At 35.7% G+C, this 13540-nt stretch overlaps 1 protein-coding gene across 15 annotated transcripts in view; it reads left to right on the plus strand.

Annotated features, from left to right (window-relative positions):
• The window catches only part of SYNE1 (spectrin repeat containing nuclear envelope protein 1), a 464275-nt gene that overhangs the window by 146101 nt on the left and 304634 nt on the right, over positions 1-13540 (plus strand). For all 15 annotated transcript variants that reach the window (XM_060029753.1, XM_060029751.1, XM_060029760.1 and 12 more), the window contains 7 exons: positions 2480-2592; positions 3143-3311; positions 8704-8800; positions 9512-9714; positions 11523-11687; positions 12149-12301; positions 13295-13438. In XM_060029753.1, coding sequence (XP_059885736.1) covers positions 2480-2592; positions 3143-3311; positions 8704-8800; positions 9512-9714; positions 11523-11687; positions 12149-12301; positions 13295-13438 — 1044 coding nt within the window. The remainder of the gene's footprint in view (positions 1-2479; positions 2593-3142; positions 3312-8703; positions 8801-9511; positions 9715-11522; positions 11688-12148; positions 12302-13294; positions 13439-13540) is intronic.

Consider the following 13540-nt stretch of genomic DNA (forward strand, 5'->3'; position numbering starts at 1 on the left):
ATCTCTTTTAAAAAGCAAATGTTCTGTTAGATTTGTCTGATCTGACAATCTCTGCCTATTGATGAGTAAATATATATTCCATTCAGATTTATTTATAATTATTAATATACTTGAATTTGTTTCTACCATTTGACTCTATTTGCCCTACTTTTTCTTTTTTCTTTTTTCTACATTCTTCTTATTTATAAGTTGATTGAGGGGTTTTTGTTTGTTTATTCACTTGCTCGTTTTTCTTATTCCATGTTTTCCCTCAATCTGGTTTGAAGTTATAAACTCTAGTTGTGTAGTGTGATTGTCCTTGAAATCATACCATATAGATACTTAACGAAATTGAAAGTTAATCAATGTCTTAACCTCCTCTTAATCAATATAAGGAATTAAGAACACGTTAACCAGGTCCTACTCTTCTAACCTGCAAACTGTTGTTGTCAAGTATTAAATTACTTACATTTTTCTAACACCGTGAATGCGTTGTTTCTGCTGATTCTCACTCATGGTAGCTTGTCTCCTGTGTTTGGTGACCTTTGCTTTCCTTCTTTTTCATTTGCTGTCTACCAGGCCCACATCAGCCCTCTTTGAGGGTTCTGGCTAAATGTAGGGGGTCTCAGTTTCAGTGTTTCTCACCTTATTCAAGTTCCAAGACTCCATCTCCTGCCACAGTGGTTTAGATGTTTGCCCGGGACAATCAGCTTTTTCAATCTGTTTTTGCTCACAGGACCATGATCCAGTTTTGGGTCATGTTTTACCGAGAGTGGGAGCCCTAAAAGGTTTCACTTACTTCCTGTGAGCCCACCAGTGAATTAAAGTCATTTACTGTGCTCAGCATCCAGCTATTTTGTAGTGAGACAGCCTTTCAGAGGACCCAGTGACATCACGCCAGTTGTAGTTCTTTTGTCATATGTGTGAAAATGTTTTTGTTGGTTTGGATCTCTTGTCAAGATTTTTTTGATTAACTAGATACGGAAAACTACAATAGGGAAAGCTTCTTGGGAGGCACCTGGACATTTGGGTATTCCAGTATAGTCACAGACCCCCACCCATACATTAACATACTGTCACACGTAAGAAATCAGAGCTGGGAGTGGTGGTGGCTCTCAGTTTGCCCTGTAGTCATTTGGGGGAGTTTCGGTCAAGATAAAAGCCACAGAAATGTGTCTGGATGTTAAGGAGGGGGTAGAGAGTGACTCAAATACGCACAGGCAGTAGCTGCTCTAGGACAGTCCTCTGGCCTCTGTAATCAGCTCTGAGATGCCTGTAGTACCCTCCCTCTGGGAGCAGGGGACTTGTGAATATCTGTGTGGTTACCTACAGACTCAAAGCAGGTCAGAAGGTGGTAATAGCAAATATATATCAGGATAGAAATAGTTTGGTCCTGGATTTTTTTCTACAATGTAAAAACTAATGTCCCCGAATTAAAAGAAAATTGATTTCACTCATGTGAACAAACACATATGACTTTTACGTCTTTATGTATGAAAGCCTTCATGTGTACCCTTCCATCAAGTGTATCTCTTACGATTTAGGCTGGTTTTTGCTTCTGTTTTCTCCAGTTAATCTACTAAATCTTAGTGTGAGAGAAACTGTTAGTTTTAATGTATCATTCTGGTGGGCTAATATATCTTATTTTTCAGTGAGTGACAAACTGTTGGCTATTTACTCTGCTACTGAGAAACAACCTAAACTCTAGAAAATATGGCATGAATCTACCTTCACCTTTCTCTTTCTTTACTTCTATGTGAGAAATTGGTTAGGAATTGTGAAGTACATGTAAGTCTTTATATAAATGTCTTTGACAGTGAAAAACCCAGAAAACCAATCTAAATAAATTATTAAAATTTGTGGAGTTCTATACAATCTGGAAAGAATCTTTATAAAACATCACATTTACTCTTCCCACCGTGCTATCTGTGGGACATTCCCTGTGCTTGATTGAAATCTCCTAACCACAAGGGTATTTTCATAATATGTTGTAATGTAATTGACTTACTTTAAGATGGCAAGCAAACATCACTTTATGGTACCCTGCATGCACTCAAAATAGAATAACCGTAGAGAACTTAACATTTTTATTTTGACCATTAAAGGGTTAAACTAGTTGTGCTTAGTTTTAAGCTTTGAAAAATCAGTAGATTCAAAATCAGGGAAAGAGAAAAACACTAACAATCACTGTTTTTAGCACTGACTACATTTCCCTTTGGACCATGTGCCTTTAAAATGTCTGAATACATTGCTGTGCAAGTGTCATGTGTGTTTAAAAGATGCCATAATTATTAGCTACGGCTCTAGCACGGGGCCTTATGGACAAGCACCCAGGTTCCTGTACAAGGGAAAAGCCTGTGACCGGCACCAAGCCACGTGTGGCTATGGGAGCACGATCAAATTGTTGAATGCACTGCCTCATCCGTGCAAGCTGACGATTATGCTTCTTAGCCTCCTGTGAACATGTTTCCTCTTTTTTTTTTTTTTAATTGTATCTTAGGATCTGCTTCAAAACACAGATGCCCACAAAAGAGCATTCCATGAAATCTACCGAACCAGGTCTGTTAACGGGATCCCAGTACCACCTGATCAATTAGAGGACATGGCTGAGAGGTAAGAGAACGTCCGGTTTTAAATGAAGTGTCTTTAAAAGGCTCGGTGGATGCTTTTCTTCCCCATTTCTTTTCTTTCAATGAATTGACTTTTTTTTTTTTTTTTTACAGAGGTGCTTCCATTTGGTACATAAAAATTGGGTTCCCATAACGTATGTTAAGAATGCCAATATTGTAGTATATTATTAGTTGAAAAGAGTAAACCTGCATGTACCCACAGCCTGGAAATGACAGAAATGGTTTCTTCAGAGGCTGTATTTTTATTCAGTACTGTGAGGAACATTATGTAATATTGCAAAAACAGCTTATAAAAGAAACAGTTGAGAGCTATCTTGGCAGGGGAAAGAACTAAATCAAAGACTTCCATCAATTGTGATTTGCCTTTAAACCCAGAGCTAGAAACAGAACCAGATCTCCTGAGTGATTGAGCAGCCAGAGTTTAGAAGACCTTGTGCCTGCATTTTATTTAATACTCACATGTAACAGGTTAAGTAAGCCCCGTTCTGTTACTATTAGTTACATTCTGTAAATTCCCTGTGTTTTGTTTCTAGGTTTCATTTTGTTTCCTCCACATCAGAGCTACACTTAATGAAAATGGAATTTCTAGAATTAAAGTACCGTCTGCTCTCACTGCTGGTTCTTGCAGAGTCAAAGCTGAAGTCTTGGATCATCAAGTATGGGAGGAGAGGCTCAGTGGAGCTGCTTCTGCAGAACTACATGGTAAGTCTCCCTGGCGCTGACAGAGAGGTCAGAGGACACCTGGCTTTAGTATCTGATACCTTCTAGTTTATTGGACACTTGTTACTTTTATCTTGAATTTAAACATTAAGGTACCAGTGTGTTAAATGGGTTTGATGGAAGTTTGTGAGCTTTTCACAACAATCTGAAATATATACCTATATTCTTTGGAGATATGAAAGGTTTTGCTGCAGTAATCATATTGAACCATTGTGATTGGCTTTATTGCTTTAAAAAAGCAAGTTTTTGCATTGCATACAACTGACTGTGAACTCACTACTGAACCGGAATTAAAATACTTAAAGATTATCTTCATGTTTCTAAAATCCAATCATGGGTAGTTTAGAACAATCCTCAATTGTTCATGTGGGGACTATCTTTTTTTTTTTTTTTAGATTAGGTCAAGCATGCCGTTTTTACAGTCATTCTGTGAGCTTCACTGCTTCCTGTGTGCACCCAGGAAAAGTAAAATTTCGTCTGCGAATCTCTGTACCAACTTAATTTTTGAAGAGTTTCTCGTATTTTGGGCTACCAGCATAGATAATCCTATATTTACATAGAGTAGTAGACCTGCATTAAGGAGGAAAGTAGGTTATTCTGTAACTAGCAGTTTCCATTTACATATAATCAGAGAATTATAATTATTAAAGGCAGTTTATTTCTCTTAGTTAAACATGCCCCCCCAATTTATTAGCAATACAAATTTGCTCACAAAATTAATGTTAATAGGGCATCTCAGTCCTGTAACTGTTCCATTTATATTGAATCACAAGTTCTAAATGATAAATTGATGAATTTAAAATATAAGCCCATTTCTAACCTGACTGCTCTCAGTGGCTCTGTAACTGGCATGACTGAATATTTATTGAAACCATATCTTTACATCCTAGAACCATAATATATTTTGCTACATTTTAATTTTATTTTCTAAGCGCTAAATAAACAACATGAATTTGAAAAAAAAAAGTTTAACGGGTTAACAATAAAATCTTTCTTTAGATTTACTACAATTTTCTAGGAAACATTTGTCCAAAAATGTGAAATCTGTGACACTATGTTCCCTTATTCATTTTGAATGATTTTGGAAAATAATGAGAAATCTGATTTTTTTTTTAAGTTTAAGCAATTGCATTAGTCCCAAAAATATTAAATACAGATATGCATTTATATTTTTGGGTTTAATCATGTCAAATGATATACTCTGAGCTCAGAGGTAATTATTCAGGATGCGTCTTTGTTCTCGCTATTTAAGGAGAGCCAATTAGGTTGAAATACCTAATGGGACTGTTCTACCAGGTTAATGTTCCAACACAAAGATGTTAATAATTCTCTTTGAACTTCTCAACTAAAGCATATGTAAGTAAAGAATTATTACTAATGAATAAAAAAAATCAGTACTTTCTGCCTACTTCATAGACATTCACTGAGCTGCTAATTTGAAACTGCTAGGTAACGTAACTCTCAAAATTATTTGTAAAATTGCTAATAACTCTACAAATATATCGGGTTTTAATAAATATTTCCTAATATTTTATCACCTGATAAAAAATACATATTTATCGCTTAAGCTTCTATTTCAAAAAGGGGTTTAAGGTATTTGTAGTTTAATAGTTTTAATAATTGTAGGATATTGATATTTTCTATGTGCCAAGTGTTTTACGTGTGTCATCTTCCTTCTCAGTGATGACCCTGTGGGCTGGGCATTTTCACATTGTTTCACTGAGGAAATCGAGCCTTTGAACGCTCAAGTCACATGCTCCAGGTGGCAGAGTTAGTAAGAAGTGGAATCTGGATTTGAATCCACATCTTTCCGAATCAGAAACCTTTGTGCTTAAGTACTGAACTTTACTCTCTAACAAAATTGGCTGGGAAGAAAAGGTTTTTTTGTTTTTTGTTTTTTAAACCGAAAAGACCAAATAATTAAAGTGATCTCTTGCAGCTCAGTGAACTAAAGAATATAGTTCACATAAGTATCAGTTCCATTTAATGCTGGTCCGTAATTGACTGTATTTTACACTTCCATACTGCAACCTGCTAGTTACTATCATGTCTGTTATGGGCGGCATGTTATTAGGGCAGGGTGGGGTGAGGTGGGAGAGATTATTGAAGCCTGGACACCAGTCACATAGAAATGTGTTGAATCATGGCTCAACTACTCGCTACCCATGTGACCTTATAAATAACTTAATCTTTCCCAAAGTTTTAATAACCGCAACAACAATAATAGTAATAGAATATTAGGGATTTTTTAAGGAAAAAAGACTGACTCATTATTGTTTTCCTTCTGTCTCATACCCCACAGAGCTTCTCTCATTCTTTCGAAGTTTTTGGGAAAATCATTCTCTTTAGAACAGACTATTTCAAGGTGCATGAAGACTTTCAAATAAAATCATAAAATCAGTTTCTTAAATATAATCCTTCCCTTGGTTTCTAAAAGAAATGATTGTAATGAGCCGTATGCTGCTACATCAATAAGCAAAGTAATATTGGGGATGTAAGGGTTCCATAATTATCTCTTCCTTAGTCTGAATTCTCAATTCAATTTTAGTCATCTGCAAAAAAAAGATACTTTTTACAAGAGTTAGGGAATTAGAGAACTACATAGGGGCTACCTAAGGTACGTAACCCCTGAGTGCTCAAGGAATTCTTGGAAGATACTTCACAAATGCTTGTTGATTAAATTAGGCCACGTGATCCTGGTGAGAGATTACATACTGTAATGTAAATCAGAAGATGATTGGTTTGAATTGTTCGTGACATAACCGTGTTAGTTAACACATGCTCCAATTTTACAATGGAAGAAATGAGACAACGTTTCATTCTTTCACATAAAAGAAGAGCTCTTGGGAGCGTAGCCGATGTGAATACAACAAGTAATGTGAACATATGGTCTATTATTTGTAATGATTTTATTAAAGTAAATAGGCAGTTCTAATGAAACTACTTCTCAAAGTTGATTTTTAAAATCTTAAATTGTCTGGTTTACCTCCCTTTGAGAGAAATTGATGAGCTTTTTCTTTATTATATCTATATTTATCTTTTGAGAGTAGAAAGTTAGTCCCTTCCACCAATACTTTGCATTTTGTAGCATAGAGAGATATCTTATTTTTCTAAAGTGCCACCAACTTTAAAAGTCCCTTGACCAACATGTCTTATTTGTTGAACTTGATATCCAAATGTAAGCCGTATTTTGAAAGAAATAAACTAGTCCTGTCACTGTTATTTTAAACATAACATCTGTGCTTAATTTTGCATTCTTCTGACAGACTTTATCTAGATAGCTCACAGCAAAAAAGGTGATTGAGCAGTCCTCCTGCTAAAGTGATTCTAATAGACAAAATAATTTTGTTACTAAATGGAGTTACTCAGGACTCAGAAAAAAAGGGCAAAAATAAATGAAACAAAAATTAAAATAACAAGTAAATTTTCTTTCTTCAAAAATTAATTACCTAGTTTTCCTCATAGGAAAGCTCAAAAACACTTAAATGAATCTTGACATTTATAATATGCTAAAAGCATTCTCCCCACTCCTACCCTAGACCAAAAATGAAACTGGAAATAACTTTTCTCTTATTCAATTATAATGAATTTGTAAACCACTCTAGCAAAAGCATGTGTAAGTCTTAATGTCCAGCATAGGCACTATTTCCCATTTATTTGACACTTTGAACAACTTTTTTTCCATTAGCTTTTTGGAATTTGTGTCCAAACTGAACGGAGACTCTTGTTTTAAACTTTGACAAATATATTTATCTCTTCAGTTTCTTACAGTGTCTTGAACATTAGGTGTAATCTTCCGTTTTTGATCAAACCAGGACCTCCCTATTTGTTAAATTATTCAAAATTTAAATTCTACTAAATTACTCTTTCCCCACTTGCGGAGCAGGCAGAGGTTAAGGGAGTAGGACATTAGGCGAAATCATGAACTAACCAATTCTCATGCAAAAATAATAAAGCGTATTAAAGTTATTGAATAAGGTATTCATCAGGGAACCCCATCCCAGGTAGTTCACAGCTTTCTCTATTCATTATATCTTTGAAGAATAGTTACTATATAAGTAAATGCAAACATAAAATGATATGAAATGTATTTTGTGTGTGTGTGTGTGTGTGTGTGTGGTGTGCGGGTCTCTCACTGTTGTGGCCTCTCCCGTTGCGGAGCACAGGCTCCGGACGCGCAGGCTCAGCGGCCATGGCTCACGGGCCCAGCCGCTCCGCGGCATGTGGGATCTTCCCGGACCGGGGCACGAACCCGCGTCCCCTGCATCGGCAGGCGGACTCTCAACCACTGCGCCACCAGGGAAGCCCGATATGAAATGTATTATATGTATTTTTAATATAATCTTGAAATACTATAAACTTCTATCAATAAAATCTAGGGATGTCTATGAAATTGCTGTATGAATAGTTTTGCCTCTGCACACAAACATTTTGCATCTCCATATTAAGCATTCATCAACATCCTATTCAGGACTTCAGCTGGTTTTTGAAGGCTAATTTTGTATTTTATAATAGTGACACAAAGTATTTTACTGAGTTTACATCATAGGAACTAATTATGCTATTAAAAGAAATTAAGAAGCCTTTGGTAGTGTGTTGTTATCTATAATTACATTAATTTTCTACTTTACAGAAGTAGGAATCATCTCTGAAATAGGAATTATTTCGTATTTCCTGGAGTTAACAATAATAAAACTCACCTAAGGACTTTTTGTATATTCTCAATTTCATAGTATCCGTTTGCTTATAGTAACTCTAATACATATGTAAGTTGCATACAGACATAGATATAGACATGCTTACCTTTAATTTTTATACTAGGTAATAGAAGTATGACAGCATATGGATAACGTGGATGGAATGTGTGATTATTTAACGTTTTTCTACTTGTAAATATTTTTGTATTTACTTTTTATTTTAAGAAAGTGTGCATTGCGTTGTGCCAGTTATTTATAATCTGAAGTTCCTTAGAGTCATGATTCACCAGAATTATTGTTCAAAGAGCAACAGAACCCTACAGCTAAAACACAGTGGGACACTTTACAACCTTGTTCCAAATTTAGTGCTTTTTAAATGGTAGCCCCAGGTTCTCTGCAGAAACTTCTGTCTCTTCTAAAAGCAAACCCTTGGGTGGAGGAGAAATATAATATTTTCTCAAAGTAGGAGTGAATTAGAATTAAAAGTGTAGAATCAAGTTATATTCTCAGAAATAATCAGGTTATTTATGGCAGTTGAATTAATTTGATATTTTTCCGAAGAATGAGGTTGGTAGATTTGGGTAACATATCCGCATACCTATAATGAAGAAAATTGACTTTGGCATGTCTGTGTAAGCCAGTATTGGTTATCGTTTAACCATTCCCTTTTTTTCTAGTCTTTTATAGAAAATAGCAAGTTCTTTGAACAGTATGAAGTGACATACCAGATCTTGAAACAGACAGCTGAGATGTACGTCAAAGCTGATGGTTCAGGTAAAACGCAAGACAGAATTGGTTGCAGTACTGAATACAGCAGAATTTAGAGCCTACAGGTTGCAGTATGATCAAATTATTTTTTTCTCTGCAGACTCTCTGTGTGACCATGCCATTGGCCTGGAAAGCACATACTGGATTCAGTCCCCTTGACTTTGTGCACTGCCTATCCTGTATAATCATATGCCTGTGTGTGTGTATGTCTGTGTGTGTGATCTTCTAAGAGAGAGGAAAATAAGCATTCTTTTCCTAAATTGTAATGTTCAAACCTATTTTAAATTCCAACGGTTAAAGGCAAAAAGTGGACTGACTTGAATATTATGAAAACTTTAGTGTAAAGACACAATTGTAAAATATGTCTGTTTCAATTTGCAGATATATCTGTCATATTTGCTGAAAATGAACTACAGCATTTGTGATTATACTATATATGTGTCTGAGTGCATATAAGATGCAAACAAATATATGTCATTTATTGCATCCCATTTATCAGGAATTTTAAATATATCATTGCCTTTAATCTTTATAAATACCTATGAGTAAGGTATAACATGTCCCCAACATTAGCTGAATGTAATTCTAACGTTATATCTGTTGAATTTAAAATCCTAGGAAGAATTAGGAATGCACACCAGTGTATAGACCGTAGAAAAAAGGTGTGGTGGATTTAAAATATAAAATAACGATTATAGTTTGTTCTATCCGTTTCAGTGGAAGAGGCTGAGAATGTGATGAAATTCATGAATGAAACCACTGTCCAGTGGAGGAACCTCTCAGTGGAAGTCAGGAGCGTGCGCAGCATGCTGGAAGAAGTCATTGCCAACTGGGACCGATATGACAATACCGTGGCTAGTCTTCAGGCTTGGCTAGAGGATGCTGAGAAAATGCTAAATCAGTCAGAACATGCCAAAAAGGTAAGACTGCTTCTTATAAAAGGAAACAAGCACAGGTGAATTTAGAAATAGGAGATTTTCACAGCAAAGTTGTCTAGGGAGCGTTATATATCTGAAAACGTGTTACAAAAATCTTGACCTTGCCTGAAGAGCCTCATTTTCAGGTTATTAAATTATTTTAGACCAAGAGATAGGCTGCTTTATAAAAGTTGTGTTAAAACAGCGTTTGACTTTTGCATTCAGAAGAGCAGTGACCCATGGAGCAGTGGCCAAACCCAATAGGCAGCAGAGGGCGCTGTACACACAGTAAGGTCTGGGCTTGAAGGGGCAGGTCCAGTGCACAGCCTCTGAGGATTTCCTAATTTAAGAGAAGATGAAAACAACTTTGGCTAAAGTAGTATTAAATCTGTGTGATGGCATACACTGGTTCAACAGATGGGTCACTACATTTTTGTCTCTTTGGCTATTCTTTTTGGGATTTTTATCAACCCTCCGTCAACGGTCTTATTCTCGGTAGGAGTGATGTTTTTCCTCCGGTTACAGGAGTGTGTGTTTTTTTGCAAGAGTTAACTGTTTCACTTTAATAACATTTACATTAAAAGATCACATGGAATGGACTGATTTCTGTATATACGCTTCTGAATGGGAGCTTGGTATTTTTCTCATGGAAAAACTATTTATATGTATGTAAAAGATTAAAATGCCAGATTCCCATTAAGAAGTATAGGACTTATATTAGAATTACTGCTTGTCATGCAAGATTGGTTCTTCTGTTACTGTGTTGTACCAGTAGATGTATAATTTTTATGTTTTCCCGTTCTATATTTCATATAGATTAAGTATTTTTGTGTAGCTGAGCAACTGTAACCCACACAGATTTTGGCTTTTCTGATTAGACTGGCAGGGCCCTAGTAGATGTCATGTGTTAATTTCATCCAAGGGACTATACCCACCAGAAACAGAATTGTTCTCATCGATTTATCTAGGAAGTCCTCCTGCACATGGCTTAGGAAATCGATTTTGAGTTCTCTTTGGTGTCCTTGGTTTTTACCGTGGTGTGTATGTGTGTGTATGCACAGGCGCATAGGCATTTAATTCGAAATCAAGCGGAAGCTGTTCCGTAGCCAAGTGTGTAACCTTAAATAAGGAAGGATGTCACTGTATTGTGTTCTTGGCCCAGATCATTTAATTTTTTCCTTCAAGGGTTTACCTCTGTGATTGTTAATTATCTTCATGTACAGTATTCAGATTTTAAAATCAAAAGTTGGGAGTTCCCTGGCGGTCCAGTGGTTAGGACTCTGTGCTTTCACTGCTGAGGCATGAGAGGGCACGTGTTTGATCCCTGGTTAGGGAACTAAGATCCCACAAGCCACGTGGTGCAGCCAAAAAATACAATAAAATAGAATAAAATCAAAAGTAACAGGTCAAACGATTTTTAAGACACCTACGTATTTCCCTAAAATATTATACCTTTTAGATGACTTTGGCACTGGTATTTACTAGCCTAAAGACTATAGGCACAAGTCCCTTACACTCACAGAAATTCAGCTTTTTCCTCTCTAAAACAGGAATAACAAAATGGTCATCATGTTTTGTTTTGTCTTTAGCAAAAGATATTGCATATATTCTTATAAAAAGACATTCAGCGTTTCTAGTTCATATTTTTGACCTTCTTTATTAAAAATTTCCATTTTGCAAGAAATTTAGGATTCACCTTAAAATTTGCACAAATTTTAGAGCAAAGATATTTCCCTGAGTCTGGCTACTTTCGTATCATTTATTAACTTTTGGTGTATGGTTTACAGTAGTGTGCATTGTTTCTTGTGTAGGATTTTTTTCGAAATTTGCCTCATTGGATACAGCAGCACACTGCCATGAACGATGCTGGCAATTTTCTGATTGAAACATGTGATGAGATGGTTTCCCGTGATCTCAAACAGCAGTTACTGTTGCTAAATGGACGATGGAGAGAGTTGTTTATGGAAGTCAAGCAAGTATGTTTTTCAGATCTATTTATGCCTAGAACATGGGTGCGTCATAAATGTGATCAACAGTCCGTTTAGAGACTCTTTTATGGTTATAGCATGGGCTTATTAAGGCAGAGTACAGATGTGTTTAGAACCGTTATGTTTATATTTGGTCCTTTATTCTTTCCCATTTGTAATGGAGGCACATAACAGAAATGTAAAGCTTGATTAAGGATTATGTTGACATATGGAACCTACTTATATGGAATGATTCATGCATCAAATCATAATTTGTTGCTTCTCTGCTAGTTCCTTTCTTCTTTTCACAGTATTTGGACTAACTTCAAGTGTATCTAAAATAAGAATCAGGAATTAGAGTCTTTCCTACCACCTAACCATTCCAGAGAGTATGTAGAAGGGAAAGTTACAAACTTCCAGAGTGTTGTCTTAATGGCTTTCGATGTTGCCCCCCTCCCTTTTATTAACAGTATGCTCGAGCTGATGAGTTGGACAGAATGAAGAAAGAATACACAGATTATGTTACTACCCTGTCTGACTTTGCAACTGAAGCCCTTAGGAAACTTTCAGAGCCCTTAGAAGTCTCTTTGATTAATGTCAAATTATTAACTCAAGACTTAGAGGTGAGCTGATTTTCTAGAACACAAAGTGAAAAACGAATTCTATTGTGAATAGAAAGATCAGTGAGGTTACTTAGGCCATTGCAAAAGCTGTTTCTGTGTCTCCTTGACATCATTTGACATGTGTACATATCCTGATTCGCACCTCTCATAAAAAAATTTATTTGAATTTTTTGAAGAGGTTTATTGACCGACTTCAAAATAGTATTTTAATTGAGATTTTTTTATTTTCTACAATCAAATTATAAAGTACTAGGAAAAAGCAGACGTCTGGAGTTAACACCTCTACATAAATGCCTCCAGTGATAAAGGATTTGCTAAATGAATTGTGCTGTTTACATATTTTGAATACCCTTCAGCTCTCAAAAATGAAGTAATGGAAGAATATTAATGACATAGAAAGGCTTTTCCAATATACTATTAAGTAAGGAAAGCAAAAATAGTATCATCTTTTTTTGTAAAAATAAAAAATGGGTGTAATCACACACAGGAAAAATACTAATTTTGTTCAGTAATTTTAGCAGAGCCTTGTGGTGGTAAGGATGTTGGCTCTGGTGTGAGAAGACTGTATTACATTTTCTTTAACGTGTTATCTCTAATTTATAAATTTCTACAATGACAATGTATTACTTTTTTTAAAGAAAAAGTTTCATTTTTAAAATCAGAGGAATTGCCCCAAATTGTTAACATGCATTTACCTGATATAATGTTTCCATACTACATTAACACATGTATTTTGAAAGTGTAAAGAGTACCTCAGTTTATCTTTAGGTTAGCTTAAGGATTATGGTGACTTTTAAAGGAAACATTTATTTGTATGATATTACTATATATCATATATTAGTAATGAAGGGAAGTAGTCATTGGAATCGCCAAAAGATGATGACAGGTCTAGAGTTTTATTCAGTGCATACTGATTTGTGTCCAGTTGTCAGATCTTGAAATTAAGAGGCAATGTATCATGTGGTAATGTAGCTGTTTCAATGATTCATGTAGGATATTGAGCAGAGGGTGCCTGTGATGGACGCTCAGTATAAGATGATTACAAAGACAGCACACCTCATTAGCAAAGAGATCTCCCAAGAAGAAGCTAACGAAATGTTTGCAACCATGTCTGGGCTCAAAGAGCAGCTAACCAAGGTGGGAAAATATTTTAAAGCATGACACTCTATGCAGGACCAACACTGCCTCCAGCTCACCTTACTCGTTCTCTGTCATCATGTGCAAATCATTTACTTGTTA

This window comes from Delphinus delphis, chromosome 14, assembly GCF_949987515.2.
Source record: "Delphinus delphis chromosome 14, mDelDel1.2, whole genome shotgun sequence".
NCBI lineage: Eukaryota > Metazoa > Chordata > Mammalia > Artiodactyla > Delphinidae > Delphinus > Delphinus delphis.